At 36.5% G+C, this 18814-nt stretch overlaps 1 protein-coding gene across 5 annotated transcripts in view; it reads right to left on the reverse strand.

Annotated features, from left to right (window-relative positions):
• Positions 1 to 18814, reverse strand: part of LOC149789478 (microspherule protein 1-like) — a 98393-nt gene that overhangs the window by 55464 nt on the left and 24115 nt on the right. For all 5 annotated transcript variants that reach the window (XM_089971485.1, XM_089971486.1, XM_089971490.1 and 2 more), the window contains 2 exons: positions 14436 to 14516; positions 4723 to 4832 (listed from right to left, as the gene is read on the reverse strand). In XM_089971485.1, the coding sequence (XP_089827611.1) occupies positions 4723 to 4832; positions 14436 to 14516 (191 nt within the window). The remainder of the gene's footprint in view (positions 1 to 4722; positions 4833 to 14435; positions 14517 to 18814) is intronic.

The following is an 18814-nucleotide window of genomic DNA, read 5'->3' on the forward strand; positions in this document are numbered from 1 at the left end:
TTCTATGATGATAAGAATAGTTTTTGTATTTTTTCCCTTACAAGAATGAACAAATAATTGAATACATGTAGAGATATCCAAGCAGAATGCTGTACATTTGTTGTGAATTAAAATCTCTGAGCACTGGCATCTAAGATTAGAAAATTTTCCACCTTATTATTAATTTCAACAATACATTGAGGTCCAATTAATTAGGAACAATTACCAAACTTATGCTATTAAAGATGAGACCGTAATTTGGAGTGTTGAAATCCAAAGAGCCGAGTCAGATAATTCTTTTGATGGGAACACACCTTTTCCAAGTGAAACTAACATTATCTTCTCATGCTAGTATTTTATAAGTGTTTACAATAGCCACTGTTTTGATCCTGCAGAACATTTCGCTATGTTTCTTTATTAAGAAGAGAACATTTAATTGTAGGGGAGGGGGGGCAAAGGCACGTGTTTTGAAATGTGTTTCTTGCTCTGACTTTCTGATATAAAGGACACTGTGCCATTCCTTTTCTTACTTTAAATAATTCATGTCAGCTATACTGTTAACATCTCGTATTTCAACACAAGGCACAATTCCCTCCTTCTAAGACAGGCAAAATGTGGCGTTTAATAGATGATGTTCAGCCACTGGAAAAAAGCAAAAGTTGAATGAAAATGACATAAAAGACAGGAATAATTCTTATGATAGTTAAAATCATAATCAAACATTTCAGAAGACATGGACAAAAGACAAGGAATGGCTGAATTATGATGAGGAAAAGAACGTTATGTGGTGCAACTGGTGTATGGAATTTGCAAAAGCAAACACAGAGAAAATATCCAGTTTTGTTGCAGGTTGTTCGAACTTTACAATTGAATCGGTAAACGTACATGAAAGCTGTGGGCAACACAAAAAGCATTCAGAGAGAAAAGCAGCTATGCAGATACCACCAGAAGATTCGACCGCTGGTAAGATCTTGGAAAGTTTAAATCGGAATGTGTTTAACTGGCGCGTTACTTTGTTTAGAAATGCACATGCTATCATAAAGAACAGAAGACCCTTCACTGGTTTTTATATGGATGTGTCAGCTGGATGAGACGAAAGTAGTTGGTGTTGGAGAGACTTAAAGGAATGATAAACAGGTTGTTACATTTACTCAATACATGGCTGAAAGTGAAGGCAGAAGTTTGTCAAAGGTGTGAAAGAAGCAAGGTTTCTTGCAGTAGTGTGCGACGGTTGTACTGACAGTTCAATTCAGGAGGAGGAAATTGTATCTTTAAGAATTTGCGAAGGAGGAGAGATTAAATAATCGTTCCTGGTAATTGATAATGTAGAGACGGCAGAAGTGATCCTGAAGGTGATCACCACTGCACTGCAATGTTTTAAGGAGACGAGTAAGGAGACCAGAACAAGCCCCATATGGACCCTGAGTGCAGGTGGAGGACGAGAAAGGACACCTGGATCCCTTTCTGGAATTGGATCTAGATTATCTTGAGAAAAAAAAAAAGTGAATTGACTGATTGATGATTTGAAGCAAGATTTATACTTCTGTACTTCTGCATTTCATATGATAATGCTATTTATGAAATAAAATTGTTGTTAATCTCAAAACAAGTGTGTGACATTGTTTTGTGGCCAGGACTAGTAAAGATTTGGAAGGACTAGTAAATTTCTCAGTATACCAGTCCTGCTGGCTACAAAGAAATTTGTGTTAAATTCAAGCCCTGCAGATTTTCTGGAACTATGTCAGTCACTCTTTAACCGCACCAACATATTGGTGGTTTCTGGAATTCATCACAAAAACACCTCAATTAATTACTTAGCATTCATGTAAAGAATTGCAACACCAACTTTCACTGTCCCACGTGATCTTTCAAATATGAACAAGCATTTTTGTGGCAGACATTGCTAAAAAATATCAACATGCAAACAACAAAAGAAAATAAACTGCAGACACATCATGATTATATACATTGTTGTATACACGGTATAAACAAAAGTAGCTGGAACAAATGATGTTATTTGGTACATTAACAGCGATGTATGCAATAACACCAGTAATATGAATCAGTGATGAAGTTATCGCCGGTGTTTCTGGATGTTTTAATATTATCGTAAAGAAACTATCAAGATGTGCAACTGAGAAATCCCAGCATCCCCCACAAGGCTTGCCATGGAGGCTGATTTGGGGTGGAGACAAAGGATGTCAGAGGTATCCTGCCATGACTTTGACCATCTCTGTTTCCCCATTGCTGCTTTATTAAGTATCACAGTCTATGTATTTTCCGACCAAACAATGCATATTTTGCATGTTGATTGAGATGTGCATTTTGTACATACAATGCAGAGGAGATGGGTGACTTCCCTGGCATTAAGTCTCTTACATTTCCTGTACTATGACAATATAGCCTTGAAATGACACAAGAGAAAAGAAAAGGGCCACTTAATCCAGAAATGTGTGTGTGTGTGTGTGTGTTTAGGATTTTTAATGTAGCTTTAAAAAAAATTCAGTCATATCACTACGATGTCTGCAATGTGGCAGTTTATAGTGATGTCTAGCACTGGGGCATCATGCCACAGACAAGTAACATGATGTCCCACCCAATCATATTAGCCTGACACCAGGTCAACCAGTCCTAACACTAACCTCTTAATGCTGAGCGCCAAGCGAGACAGGTCTTAGTACTATTTTTGTAAGTCTTTGGTACGACTCGACTGGGGTTCGAACCCATAATGCAGAAATAGTAAAGTGCTGAAATTACTAAAAATTTTGAAGATTACAAAGTCAGGGGGTCATTGCAGATTTTGATGGTTTTTAACTTTGCTGCAATATAAGAAAGATCTTAAATTTCAAATGTAACTTATTAGAAAGAAGATAAATCATTAGCCTCCTTGATTTTTGGATAACTGTGTTCTAGAACGAAGTAAAATGAAACCGAAGATAGTACATATTTTATGACAGTAAATTAACTGCCATTTGGTTAAAAAGATTTATTTGGCTTTTTGTATTGACTTATATGTAATTTGTTGGTCTAAATTATTGTTTCATAAAGATTATAAGGAGACTTTTAAAAGTACGACTTGAAACTAAAAGAAAAATGAACTAATAGAACTATTCTTTGAATGGACAATGCATTTGTTTGTTAATTGTGCATGTTGGTTTATTTGTATGTTTAGAGAGAGAGTATACTGTGCAAGTTGCACTATCCTATTTCAAGCTAAAAAAGTATGGGTCAGATGAAAATTTGTCATTACATTTTTAACCCCCCCATTTTTTATTTGACCCCCAGTTCTGACACTAAGTTTTTTTTAAACCCAATTTTACACCCCTGGGGGATACACTGGGAGCTCCACAATGAACAACGTGAACGAAAAAAGTCCAATTCACACTCACATAGAATGACCTTGTGGAGGTCACGTATAGTGTGGTGGGACAAGATCTTACAGACAAAGCCCCAAAAAGTAACAAAATCAATCAAATTTTTTGCCAATATTTTTAAATATATACAGGAGATAAATCCACTGAATAAATCCAAAACACTAGATGGATGGGCCTCTAGGTAAGAAGAAAAAGGCTGGATTGTCAGAGGCTATAGCACTGCACAAAAGTGAAGCTAAATACTGGTGACACATGGTGGTATCAAGAGGAGGTAATGGGCAGGAGTCACTGCCCTTTGTCTATCTAATAATAGACCGGATGAGATAATTTTTATCTTTTAGTAGGGCTGGATTCACAAACTAGCAGGCTAATATTCCTAACATAATATGATTGGGAAATGTATTCAAAGGAGCGGCACATTTTCAAAAGTTATATTTTTCAGCAAAAGTGACATTCCCATTTTCACAAAAAACCTTGTGGAGTGTAAACCATAGCAATATTACACAGAAATGATCAAGATATACTGGAATCATGGTTTGCAGAAAACTTGAAATCCATAAAACTGACACCGAACATCAGATTAGTGAATCCACAGGATGCTAAATGTACTGATCTGGAAAATATTGGAAGGTGATACACTAATGTTCTATTACTGCTCTCTCCCCTAGGAACAGTTTTCCTAAAGTGTTGTACGGGTGGATAAGTATACCCCAGCTGACAAGTCAGAAAAACAGTTCCTAAGGGAGAAGGCAATACTAGATTTAGTTGTTGTTGTTGTTGGGTTTAACGCCATTTTTCAGCACGCGATTGGCTATACATGGCGGCCAGTATTAATGGTGGAGGAAGAACCCGGGAAAACCCGGGAAAGAACCACCGACCCACGAGAACTAGATTTAGTATTTCACATAACACAACATGATGTTATATGACAGAGCATGGCAATATTGCCTGCAGTAGCACAGATTTAATTCCTATAGACAAGCATCTCATTGTCAACATGAAATGCATACTGTTAACCAATTGGAACCCAATAATTGATCAGAATAATAATAATAATAATAATGAGGACTTTGTATAGCACCTAATCTTTAGAAGCTCTAAGCACTTTACAACATTAGACAACACCTATAAGATAAAAAACATATACATGTATAATGATATGATTACAAAAACAAACACCATGAAATCAGAAAACATAAAAAACATGCTGAGAATATTTAAGGTAGGAAACATTATTATGTATTTAAGTTTGTCCTTGCAGTCGAAATAAGTGAGTTTTGAGAGCACTCTTGATTGATATCACTGTATCTTTGTATCTAAGTTCAGTGGGCAATTCAATATGATTTACTAATATGATAGTAATACTTACTTGGATATCATGGGATCATAAAGTAGGGCATACCATCTCTCCTGGATTTCTTTCAGAGTAAACTTGCAGGAAAACTTAACTCCAAGATGGACTGCTGTCAAGTCATTGGTCTGAAAACAAACAATAAACAGCACCTGTAATTCAGATTGTCTCAGTTCCACACTCCTTAAAATAATAAATACTTTGTTTTGATAATAGCTCCCATAGTATAAGATGTTCTTGTAAAGTTACTAAATCACGATATATTTGAGTTTTCTGATTTGAATTCTAAACATGATTTACAGGGTACCTTTGTATCTGAAGCTGAAATACTTTATATGAAAATAATATGGGACTTTTCACAAAGGTTTATAAACTGACATAACATGCTCTTGACAACTGATACGTATACTGCAGTCTTTGAGGTGGACATGTTGGAACTAGATACTGGACATTTTCTTTTGGTAAGCATAGACATTTTATAATTATGTGTTCTGTGATCACATAAAATGATATCAAAACTAGTTTTAAAGAACAAGAGCATACAGCTATCAACTGTACACTGATATTCTTTACCATGTGTACAAATGGTGTCTTACAATGTACACTGACAGTCTTTACCATGTGTACAAATGGTGTCTTACAATGTACACTGACAGTCTTTACCATGTGTACAAATGGTGTCTAACATCGCACGCCGACATTCTGCATCTGCTCCGGATGTGGGAGGTTGTGGGTTCGAATCCCGCCAGTCATAAAAAAGACTTCTAAAAATGGTACTAATAGCTGACTCGCAAGGTGCTCATCATCAAGAGGTCAGTGTTAGGACTGGTCGACATGGTGTCTGAATAATGTGACTGGGTGGGACATCATGCTACATGTCTGCGGCATGATGCCCCAGTGCTAGACATCACTTTAAACTGCCACACTGCAGACATAATAGTGATATAACTGAAAAATTGTTAAAGCTACTTTAAAATCTAAATGACACACACACATACTTTACCATGTGTACAAATGTTGTCTTACAATGTACAATGACATTCTTTACCATGTGTACAAATGGTGTATTACAATGTACACTGACAGTCTTTACCATGTGTACAAATGGTGTATTACAATGTACACTGATATTCTTTGCCATGTGTACAAATGTTGTCTTACAATGTACAATGATATTCTTTACCATGTGTACAAATGGTATATTACAATGTACAATGACATTCTTTACCATGTGTACAAATGGTGTATTACAATGTACACTGACATTCTTTACCACATGCACAAATGGTCTTACAATGTAAACTGATATTCTTTGATCATGTTTACATATGGTGTCTTACAATTCTATACTAACATTCTTCACCATGTGTAAAGATAGTACTTTACAGTTGTACACTGACATTCATGACCATGTGTACAGATGGTGTCTTATAACTGTATCCTGACATTTTTGACCATGTGTACAGATTGATTCTTACAATTGTACACTGAGGGCCCTGAGTGGCCGAGTGGTCTAAAGCGCTCTCCATTATGGATCACTGCCATCTCACCTCTGTCTGCGTGGGTTCGAGTCTCGGATTTGGCTAATGTGGGTATGTGAGAAAGCTTGCCAGTAGCTTCTCGTGGGTTGGTGGTTCTTTCTGGGGTTTTCCCGGGTTCTTCCTCCACCATTAATACTGCCGCCATGTATAGCCTATTGTGTGCTGAAAAATGGCGGTAAACCCTACAACAACAACAACAACAACAATCATACACTGGAATTCTTGACCATGTGTAAAGATGGTATCTTATAAAAATTAATACTCTCTGTCCTCATATTTATCCTGTTATCAAAGGGGTTGCTACTATAAGGCCTCTTTTTGGCCCAAAAATTCACACATTTTCAAGAAAGTACTTCATCTGATAATACAATAGCACAAAAATTATGAACATTTGAAAACCTTAAAATTACAATTGACTTTTTAAAATTATTTTGACATGACATCACAGGCACATCCTTATGATGTCACATTTGTTTACAGAATTTTGATGAAAAAATGATCAACACAAATTTTTTTCTTGGGCAATTCTAAAGAAAATGATGTCAAGTAACATATACAGATGCAAAACATTTTAAATGAACATGAAAATAAGTGTCAGAGGTAATCAATTAAGCCTAATGGAAGTATACACATCAAAATTAAAGTTTTATACATCTTTTCATTGAATTTTATGCACATTGTGTGTAAACACACAACTTAAGATATATAATCTTTGGCAAAATACTTCATAGTAGCTTTTAGTCAACATATCTTAGTCCAAGAATATAGTTACTACAAAGAAGATTTAAACCTTGGGTTATTTAATTCTTAATTTCCTGGATAAAAATCATATACATATTTAAGGAAGAGAGGGGCATATTTCAATTATATAAGTTTCATCTGGATCTGATTAGGGGTACCATTTTCATTTTGGACCAACTCTATTATCATAAGAAGTATTTTGGTGAAAATCCTTTGTTGAAATGACCATCAATTCTGAAAAGCTGAGATAACTGGATTTTTTTGATGACTGCTACCGTGGCAATATTCAATGTCATATTGGTATGATCTTCATTCAGGACCAACCACACATCACAAGAAGTCTTCAGGTAAAAACAATATGCCGATATAACATTCCATTTTGAGAGGAGTAGTGACAAGATCATCATTTTTATTCAGGTCCAACTAGATATCATACCAAGTTTTCAAATTCCATATAAAAATATGACTTTCCATTTAGGAGAAGCAGCAAGAGTTTCAAGCTGGCTGCCACTGATTGTTGTAATCAATATTAAATAGGCACCATTTTTACTTACTACCAATTAGACGTCACACATTTTTTTGAGAAACCTCACTGTTGAAAATTATTTCCATCCATGAGAAGTAGCAATAGTGGCCATACTAGATTTTAGATCAGCAAAAGTTTTATTTAAAACCAACTAGACATCACGTCTTTGAGTAAAAACCAAATGCTGATATGACACTCCATTTAGGAGCAGCAATAACAAGATTTTCAAGGTGGCTGCAGTGGTGACCATAATGGAAGTCAGATCAGCACCATTTACATTAAGGACAATTAAAAAGTCTTTAAGTCAAAACCTCATGCTGACAGACCATCCATAGAGGTGAAAGAACAATAACAGGATTTTCACATTTGGATTTACCTTGGCTATTTCTGTAAGACAAGAATATCTGTCAGAAAAACCAATCATTCAATGGGCAATTCTCTGCAAAAAAGAAACTCAATTGTATTTGGATAAACTATTTCAATAATTGGATTGACTCTAGGACAGACAGAAAGTACAGTATATGCATCACATTTTACAGTTTGCTCACTCAATTGAGTGGACATGGACACAGGACAGGGGATTAAGTCCCATAATGAGTAGTGTAAGTCCACTCAGTCTGGATCATTTCAAACTAGTCTAGTCGAAATACACTCAATCTAGTGGAAGTCTCCATCACAAATTTTATTGCAGTCATAGTGTATTTTATGGCACATCTCAATGATTAAAACCAAAAAGGAAAAGATGGGAGAAATCCATTTATTGTGGTATTTATCAGTGACCTAGCTATGGATACATAAAAACAGATGTGCTTAATTTATAAAAATTATCAGGTTTGAACATTTTTGGATGTCTTCCCACCCTGTCTGCAACGAGTGTACATTGAAAAAAAAATTGCTTAGCTACCTCATACATCCCTGTTAATTGATTTGATGTACATACACATGTAACATATACCTGAGTGAAACTGGCATACTGTTCTGCATCAAACTTAAACAATGATGTTTACAATAAATATTTCATAAAAGTGTACTGGTTATTAATTTGCCAAAGTTGAGAGCTGAGAAAAGGATTTTCTCTAACTTTACCCTTAAACTTTGAAAATAACATTGTTAATGAGAGAGTACAACAAATTTAAATTCATGCAATTGTACACACTGTATTGACTTATCAGTGGCCATTTATGTCATGAACAAAGTTATATCAGTGAAAAAGTCATCACTTTTTCATGAATCTGCATCAGCAGGCTATTTACCTGCCTGTTTGTATTGATTACAACTACAGATGCCAAGCAAACAGAAGCCTGGGTGGTGAATAAACACATCTGGCAAGAGCAATTTTTTTAACTTGCTGACAGGGTTTTAAAATCCAAATGTTATTTTATTAAACAGCAAGCTGACCTTGGATTATTTTATTTATGCCATTTTTTTGTGTGACTTCCAGTGTACTTTTATCTCATTCCTGGGTGGACTGTCGATAAGATTGGGCTTGAAAGTGTGAGAATTAGCATGACTGGTGCAGATTTTTTAAAATCTGACTTTAGTCTTTGCAATTTTTGTTTCAGGAAATTTGTTGCCTCTAATGATAATTTTTCACTGCATCAGAAAGCTAAAAAATATTCATGCACCAAATGGATGGATTGTACATGTACAGAAGGACTGGGCTGATGAGATGCTGCTGCAATGGAATAAGGAATTTTATCTCAAGTACACAGTTTCATATTTTTGTTAAAATAAAATATAAATTGAAGTGAATTTTCCAACATGTAATTTTCAAATGATTTAAAATGTGTCCCACAACTTATGACTTGAAGAAAAGGATGTGTCCCAGAACATACAGTGCACAAAAATATTACTGAAAATGAATTTATGGTGTCCCAGAAAATATGGTGTCCGAACATTAAATACTGTATATGAAAATGTTTCTTACTGTCAAAAAATCAGGTACTTTACAATTGTGATAAAGAGCTCCACAAAGTCATGTGAACTAGATCAGATTCCTAAATTACTGCTACTTGAGTGCTTAGATTCAATATTGTCTTCATTAACTGATGTTATCAATACTCCTCTCTCACCTGGGGATTCCCTGCATTTTTTCAAAACTGCCATTGTAAAGCCCCTGTTGAAGATACAAATGCTTGACCCAAACGCTTTAAAGAACTACTGCCATGTTTCTATCTTCTCATTTGCATAAAAAATCTTGGAAAAGGTTGTTCCATCCCCACTTGTATTTCATCTGAATTCAAATAGTCTTTTTAGCAATGTACAGTCTGTATATCACCCATGTCATAGTACTGAAACTGCCCCTCTGAAAGAAGTTAATGCCATTCTCTCTGCATTAGAAGGTGGAAAGATTACACTTGTCTTGTCTGCAGCATTTCACACAATAGACCATGATATATTACTTCACCATCTTCAGCATGTATTTAGTATTCACAACAAAGCCTTACTATGACTCAAGTCCTACTTAGTCAACAGGACACAAATTGTGTCCCTAAAAGGGAAAATATCCCAGCTCAGTTAATCAATGTTTTGGTGTTCCTCAAGGCTCTCTTTCAAGTGTCATAGATTGTCATCCAGTTTCTCACCAACTGTATGCTGATGCCACTCAAATATACAAATCTAGCTGGCCAACTGAAGTTCAGGCTACCATCCAAGGCACAGAGAGGTGCATTTCCGATGTGAAGTCATTGATGACATGTAACTAGCTGCAGATGAATGATGATAATATTGAAGCCATACTGATCAAAGATTTTCTCATTCGCATCCTTTACCTCAAACGATAAGTAACAGCAATGCCAACATTAAATTTACAAGTCAGTATGAAACCTAGGTGTTACTCTCAAAAGTAAGCTCTCATTACACCAGCATGTACTGAACATATGCAAGGCTGCATATCTTGAGCTGGGACACATCAGCTCCATTCCCAGTTTTCTTTTGGTTGATGCCATTGAAGTACCTTTGTGTTCCTTAGCATTTTCAAGACTGGACTATTATAATCTACTTCTATCTGGTTTGTCACAGAAACCTCAAAATGTTAAAAACGTGGCTGCTTGGATCATCCTTACAAAAAGAATAACTGAGCACACCTACCCTCTGCTCTGTAACCTCTACTGGCTATCTGTTCAATCCAGAATCAAACACAAAATCTGTTTACTATGCTCACTAGCTCCAGTTCAATAGACCTATGTGACCTCACCCATGTGTACATCCCATCTAGAAACTTAAGCTCTTTTTCTGACACTCACAGTCTCATTGTTCCCACTGTTAAAACAAAGTCATACAAGTGTTCTTTTGCATACCAGGGCATACATCTTAGACACAAGGACACTCTCATCTTATTCAAGAGTGCTCTTAAAACACCTATTCTGACAACAAGAACAGGCATAAAGACTTAATTATTGTCCACATGTTTTTGTTTTGTAATTTCATGGTGTTTTGTTTTTGAAATCTTGTCACTGTATATGTCTGTGTTATCTAACATTGTAATGCACAAAGAACTACTAAAGATCAGGCACAGTAATAAGTATATATTATTATTATTATTAAAACCAAGAATATATTAGTCTGTTAAGAATGAATTTATGCAGAGCGATTTAAACTAATTTGTTTCAAGTGGCATATAAAGCAAACTATATATGGCATGCATATTTTCCCAGTTAGGGACCAGACATTTAAATGTAACAAGTTGTAATGGCATTGATTTCCATGTAAAAAAAAATTTTAAAAAATCTTTCTAAGAATCACAACAAATACATTTTTTTAAGAGCTAAATCCTACCACACACACACCTCAGCAGCACATAGCTGACGTCAAATCGCTTGAATCAGAATTCAAGCATGTAGTGAAAATTGTTATGAAAACATCAAGGCTTTTAGTTTAATGAAGCCACTTAAACTGGGATAGCATCCTGTAATGCAGGAGATTGTTGTTGTTGTTTTAGGGTTTAACGCCATTTTTCAGCCCACGATAGGCTATACATGGCGGCCAGTAAGAACCCGGGAAATCCCTGGAAAGAACCACCGACCCTCGAGAAGCTACTGGCAAGCTTTCTCACATACCCACATTGGCCGAATCTGAGACTCGAACCCACGCAGACAGAGGTGAGATGGCAGTGATCTGTAATGGAGAGCACTTTAGACCACTCGGGGCCCCAAAGCAGGAGATCAAAAGATATTAATAAAAAAGCAAACGATAAACAACTGCTCACTATCAGTAGCTGATCATGACATAAACAGAGTGATTTTTATGGAAAGTGCATTATGGTTCTTCATTCTGCTTTTTTGTGAAGCACCAGCAGAGTGCATTTTTACTTTTTAGTCAGCAGCTAAGCTTGTTAACAATGGCTCATCAGGAAGGTGTTATGTTGCAACACCAAAAAGAAACATTAACTTCTGAATGAAAATGCTTTTTTGTTTTTTGTGGAAAAATAAATAGGACCTGTAATAAAGACTGAGAAACACAATATATTTAAGTTGTGATATTTTCATGGAAAATTGGTTTCTAGTGGTACATATAAAAAAGCATAAAATATTAAAATATTTTTCTCCCATTAATCTTTCAATGCAACTCATATATGTCTTTCCCAGCAGCACAAAGCTATGGCATGTTTATGAATGCTTGGTTACACAAAAGTCATTCATTGTTTTTTATGCATCTTTTTTTCATAATAAAATTACTAGCAAACAAGAGAGAGAGAGAGAGATATACACACCATAACTTCTGATTGTCATTACCTGTATCTTTTATCTCAACTTGGAAACAAGCATTGATAATTAGGGATAGGCATTTTTTAAATGTGGTGTATTTATCTTCCTTTTCAAATTGTTCTACTGACAAAAAATAAATTCTGATTCTGTGGAATTTATTTTAAAAAGGGTAAACTGTTGCTTAGCAATTCATTTTGTACTAAAGAAGAATTCATGTAATTAACTGCATTATTAATGCACTATTAGAGTGCTTTTCTTACATTTTCTAAAATTTTTATATTACCCATTGTCAAATCTGGTCATAATTCACAAGTACAAACATAAGGCTTCAAAAGTTTAATAGACTGAAAGTCAAATTAGTGAGCACTACAGCAATAATCAAATTGAACACTGACAATATTCATAATGAACTCAGAATTAACATGAATGGTTCAAGATAAACAGGAAAGGATACTGATTTACAACTTTTCAAGCCAAAGCTTCTTCTACCTCCAAATCAGAGTAGTTAATGAAGTTCTATCAGAGACACCTGTTTAAGGCCATGAAGCTACATATTAACAGCAATCAGAGATAGATTTTATAGCTTTGGCAGACATGTGTCTTAGTCGTTTTGGGTGATATACAAGACATTATTGAGATATATGATGTGTTAAACTATGCATACCAAAGTAAAAATTAAACAATGGGGTGGAGGGTGAGAAAAGAAGTATCAATAAGAAATTCCACTTAAATAAAGCTAAGATCAAACCAACATACAAAACTGGATGCTATTTTTATTGCACAATAAATACAATCACATATCTGTTTGGTATAATTTCTATGACTGTAAGCAGAGTTACATATATTTAATTTTTGTGTGCTTGACCTTTGTCAAGGAATAAGGACAGTTTCTGTGCATACCTGCTTTTTGTCTTGTTTGTAAGTTATAAATAGGTTGTTTACTTGGGTTTCAGTTCAAGACCAAGCCTTGATTATGACCTTAGAAGATTTCAGAAATGAACCTATTTACACTTTGGGGTAATTTTCCATTAAGATCAAGGTGTTTTTTAATGCTATTAACACTGGTCAAGTGGGACTGTATATAAGTTAAGATCAACAAAATCTTTCATTCTTCCTTTAATTTCAGTCTGTAAAGTATTTACTGTTTAATGTTGTGATCAGATATAATTTGAGTGGAGTCATTCATTTAAATTATTCATAGGAATCACAAAGTACTCACTGATTATTTTGATAAAAACACTATTTTGGGTTTTTTAAAAATTAATTCAAAGTTATCCTTATTATATCAATGTAATAATCAATACTTTCAAGATGGCTGCTCTGGTGGTCTTACTGGATGTCTATGCACCACCATTTTCATTTAGAACCAACCAGATCCTGGGATAAATGTGTGTGCACAGGGCAATCTTCCAAGTAGCTTAGGATGATTAGCTATGGTGGCGCTATACAGTTTCGCATTTTGCATAGGGTTAGGAATTTAAAGAAAAAGAATGTCCCCGGCTTTCTTCACTGGTTATACTGGCTATTTAAAAAAGACCTTGTATATCTTAGGTATAATGCAAAGAACCTTTAATTCCCTTTATTTTGGTGTATGATTGATGGGTGTACTATGGGTTATAGAGTATACAGCTTGGCCTTACTTCAAATGTGTACCTTTCAAAAAAGTGCTAGCTCTACTTGGTCATTTTCACTTCCTGAACTTCAGAGGTCAATTGTATAAAAAAGAGCCGATAACTTTTTTTACATTTTATATATTTGGTAATTCATTCATTGCACTTTCAGAAGCTGGTATTGTCTAGTCTGGCAAAATTCATTTTCCCTATTTTAATAGCTGCTATGTATAGTGTACTTTAGACTAATTCAGACTGATTTTTTAACACAAGGGAGCAGTCATTTTAGTTAGCAGTGTGCTTAAATCATGTAAAATTTCCAAAAGTACAATATCCAAAAGAAATATCATCCACATTACATTAATGTAGCATAGAGGTATGCAAACGTTCTCTCCACTGTGCATGTTTTAAATGCGAACTACTTCACCTTACATACGTCACTCTCTCAAAAGTACATATTATCTGGTGAGCGCCACCTATATCAAAATTGCACAAACGGATGGATGGAAGTTGGATAAAAGGCAAACAGGCTACCACAAAAATTCTTTTGTCTATGACAAGCAGATTCTAATGATCAGCTCAGTGATAAATGAAACAAGCCTCCTACCTGCTGGACTGCTGTAATAAGTGCCAGGTCATCCTGTGGCTTCCATCTTCCTAGATCCTTGGTAGAAGCTGGCACTGGGGCCTGTTAGACAACAACAAAATTTATCTGAGTCATACTCCGATTAATTTAAAGGCACTGTACAATCTCTCAATTTACTGACACTGTAAAATTTCAATTATGTGTTCTGTGTATCCAAAATATTCTTCTTATCAATACAAAAACTGGCTTACCCACCTACAGAACATTAAGTGCAGTCAAACCTTTTCTAAGCTGCAAACAGGAAAGTGGGTGAAAATAAACAACAGGTGCCTGCTTAACAAATGATTATTTCTGTAATAATTTGTTTTACAAATTTTATAAACATTGGCAACAAGTGAATGTTTAATAATAGAGATTGCATTTAAGGCAGATTTCAATGTACGTGCAACTTCAAAAGATTCTTTTCTTATAATTAATTCATAATGACTGAACAACTCTTTATTTCCAAAGGCAATATTTTCTTGTAAAATATTTTTCTTCAACAATACCAACCTGATCTTAACACCTTAGAGGACCTACTACTACCTTGCTAATCCAGCAAAACTGTTACTGCTGGAGCATAAGGCACACTTGCTATATGGATGTTTCTATGGGGGGCTTGAATGCTGTATGTGTATTAGTTGGTTTCTTCTTCAAATGTTATAAAATTATAATACCTTAAGAGAACAGGTGTTAGGTCTATGTCTGCAGAGAGCAGGCTACTCTGCACAAGTGGAAGTAGTAACTGAAGTATTCAATGGATTTGGTTCCAATCCCAATATCAAGGGGAGATAGCTCTAACTGCTACCAACATGGGCAGATGAGTTACACTTAGCATTTTTGCTGGAAAGTTTTACTCTTGATTTGTGAGACTGAAGTAGTTCTCCAAACGTATTATGACTGGGCAACATATTTGAAGAGGAAATGAGTTTACTAATTAAATTTAAGAGTGTAGTGATATGAAACCAATTTTTCAGAGTAAAATACATTTCTTCAAGAATACTTATCCAATCATAATACCTTAGGAGAAACACTACTATCTCACAAATCCAGCCCTCCCAGTGGCTAAAGGGAGCTAAAAGTTGTCTGCCGACCTATATGGCGGTCAGGCAGAGTGATCTCCCCTTACATATAAGATTTAACAGCCAAATCTAAGACTACATCAGTTACTACTGAAGCAGAAGGCATGCATTCTATGGATGTAACTGTAGAAAGGTCTGGAAGGTGTGAGTATATTATGATTAGGTAAGTATTTTAAAAGAAAAGAGGAAAAAAATTGGTTTCTTCTTCAAATACATTACCCAATCTTAACACCTTAGGAAAAAAGGTAAGAGGTAGATGGAGGTACATCACCTTACACTGGAGATATCATCTCCAGTCCTCTAACTTACGTGAGACAGCTTCTAGGTAACCTGACTGGATGGGATTCTGTCAGAGTGCGGCTTCAAAAGGGATAATCCCCCCCCCCCAAATGCAAATCCAGCGAAGTCATGAAGCCACATCTTATAATGTTGATCGGTCTGGAAGAGTGACCTGTTGAGTTGTTGTCCAACCAGATCAAATTGGGCTCACAGATCTTGGAGATAAAAGCCAGAGAATGTGGACTCCAATTGCCATCTCACAGCCTGAATGATGCTGGTTGGCATACACATGAAGAAGCAAATCTTGTAGACAAAGGAACACCAGAGATGCCCACAAAATTGTTTCCATAGCTGTCTTGTTCACTCAGGTTAACATACAAGAAAGTTTCTGCTTTGTATATAGGGTTAATGTTTTTGTCCACGTAAATATAGCATGGTGAGAAGGTTGGATAAGTCCTGGGTTTGTCCAATATCCACTCTCCCATGATAAGTCAGTGATTGTGGAGCAGTAACCTTTGATCATGTGCTAACTTTCTCTCTTCAAAGAGCCAGAGAAGGAAATTAGTTATCTGCCTAGAGAGGAAGGATATGTTCATTCGGTCTCCCATGATAAGTCAGTGATTGTGGAGCAGTAACCTTTGATCATGTGCTAACTTTCTCTCTTCAAAGAGCCAGAGAAGGAAATTAGTTATCTGCCTGGAGAGGAAGGATATGTTCATTCGTGCACCACTAAGTGAAAATGTGCCATTTGCCCTCAAATGCTTTCAGAGTGGAGGACCATCATGCCTGAGCAATTCTCTCCACAACTTGTTGTATGAACTGTTTAAGCCTGAGGACTTATTTGTTATGATCCAGACATGCAGACTTGAAAGCTGGACAGGGATGAAACAACTACTATTGTCTTTGTTTGAGTAGATGGTGGAAAACCCAAATTCTCCATGGGGTTTCTGATGCAAGATTGATGAGGTCACTGATCCATGGTTTCACCCATTGGAGTGGTGTGATCAGGATGAGGTGACAGGCTGATTCCCTTGCTTTCTGTATCACTTTAAAAAAATCAAAGGCACAGACTGTAATCTTGGGCAGTTGTACTTGTAGATGTATACCTATTGTGAGCCAAGTTAGGTTGCCCCAATTCTGTAAATGGTGCCTCATTTGGGTGCAGATGGTGAGAGGATGGTCAAGAGGTAAACTTTAGACCTCCATTCATGCAGAAGAAACAGAATGGGCATGAAAGAAGGCAGCCTAGGTATGCACTGCATTGAACAACCTTAGTAGGCAAAGGAATTCTATGTGGATAGAATTTTCTCAAAGTAAGGTGCTACCATGGGATGTATTTCAATGTTCAATCCTGAGGGAGAAAAAAATATGTTGCTTGTGTATTTAACTCCATACCTAGGTGATCAAACTGTTGAGATGGTACTAGGTCAGATTTTTCCTGGCTGACGAGAAGTCCTGATTGGTAACAAACCTTATCACCTCTTGTTAGATATAAATCACTGATGGTTCTGCAGGATGTCATTCAGGTAACTTGATGTTGCCACCATACAAATGGTCCAGGCATGCACCATTACTCGATTTGTCAGACGAGTGAAGACCTAGAAGCCAATGTTGAGTCCGAATGGGAGTGCCCTGAAATAGTATAAGACATTGTAGGCGAAATGCAGGAACATCATGGGAGCCTTACAAATACAGACATGAAGGTAGGCACCATTTATATCCACACAGATGACAAAGTCTCCCTCATGGATGGCATTCATAATGCACTGTGGTGTTACAGTGGCAACTAAGGGGCATGGATGAATTGATTGAGGGCATTTAAGTTGATGGCGAAATGTAGAGTGTCATTCGCATTTGGGACCAAGAAAAGTCTGGAACGAATGATAGGACAGTCTTCAGAGGTTAACGTCCTATTAGGGGCCCTTTTGTTGGTTTCATGTACTATCCCTGTCCCGACACTGGTTGTGAGAGGAAGGGAAATATGTCTCCCTGATTGCTTGTTTGCGGACTTCATCCATCTGGATGTTAAACAGAAGGTTAGAGGATAAAGGCTGTGCTCTTAACTTGGCTGTATAGTGGTCCTTCAGGAAAGTGCAGACAGGGAGCACTGATGTGCATTCCACCAGCTGTACCTGCAGCTGCGTTTATAGCATTGGCCAAAGTGTGCTGAACAGCTCTGTTCAGTACTTGGGCCATTCTTGACATTGACTCCCATGCATGCCCTGAGGTACTTGGACTGGAAGAAGATAAGCTATGCTCCGTCTGTTTGAAGATAGCCAGAGACAAAAGTCCAGCATCGAAGTCATGGAAACCATATGCTCACTAACTGCTGAGTGTCATCAAAGGCCATCTGATCCATAAACATGAAGTGTGGTATTGTCATTCCCAAAGTGGCAATGGAAACATGCTGGTGTTTCCAAATGAAATACTGGTGGAGGGCAAAGGAAGAACTGCCAATGACCGGAAGATGAAAGTGTGTCAGAAATGTCTGTAAATCCTCCAGACTGCAGAAGTAATTTAAGTTGGACTCTTCTGTTCCATCATACAATCAACAGATGCTGCAGCTCATGTCCAGGCTGTTGATAGAGTGGGAGGAGGACAAAACTCAAGGGGAGGAAAACATCCTCAACGGAGGCTCAGAAAGCTGAATCTTCCTATGCCATCAGATAGTGTAGAACAGATGACAGTACTGGAGAACAAGCACCATCATCTTGATTGGATGAGGTGAGACTAAGGACCCTTGTAATGCGTGATACTTAGCTGGCAAAGAATGATAAGGTTCGTCGCTCACTAACTTGTAGAATGCCCTGAATAAGAAATCATGACTTCAGCCATGCACTGAGTAAGAGTCCTTTCTTGTGGCAGAGTGTAGAAAAATTGCAAAGTGACATCTGCCAAATGAGTGTCTCGAGGCGAGGTTTAGACTGGTCCTGCATATGTCTGCAAAAGTTTGGTTTGATATACTGGAAGCTAGGATGTTTATTGATTGTGCCCATAATA

The sequence above is a fragment of the Sinohyriopsis cumingii genome, chromosome 10 (assembly GCF_028554795.1).
Source record: "Sinohyriopsis cumingii isolate HCF-2022 chromosome 10, ASM2855479v2, whole genome shotgun sequence".
Lineage (NCBI taxonomy): Eukaryota > Metazoa > Mollusca > Bivalvia > Unionida > Unionidae > Sinohyriopsis > Sinohyriopsis cumingii.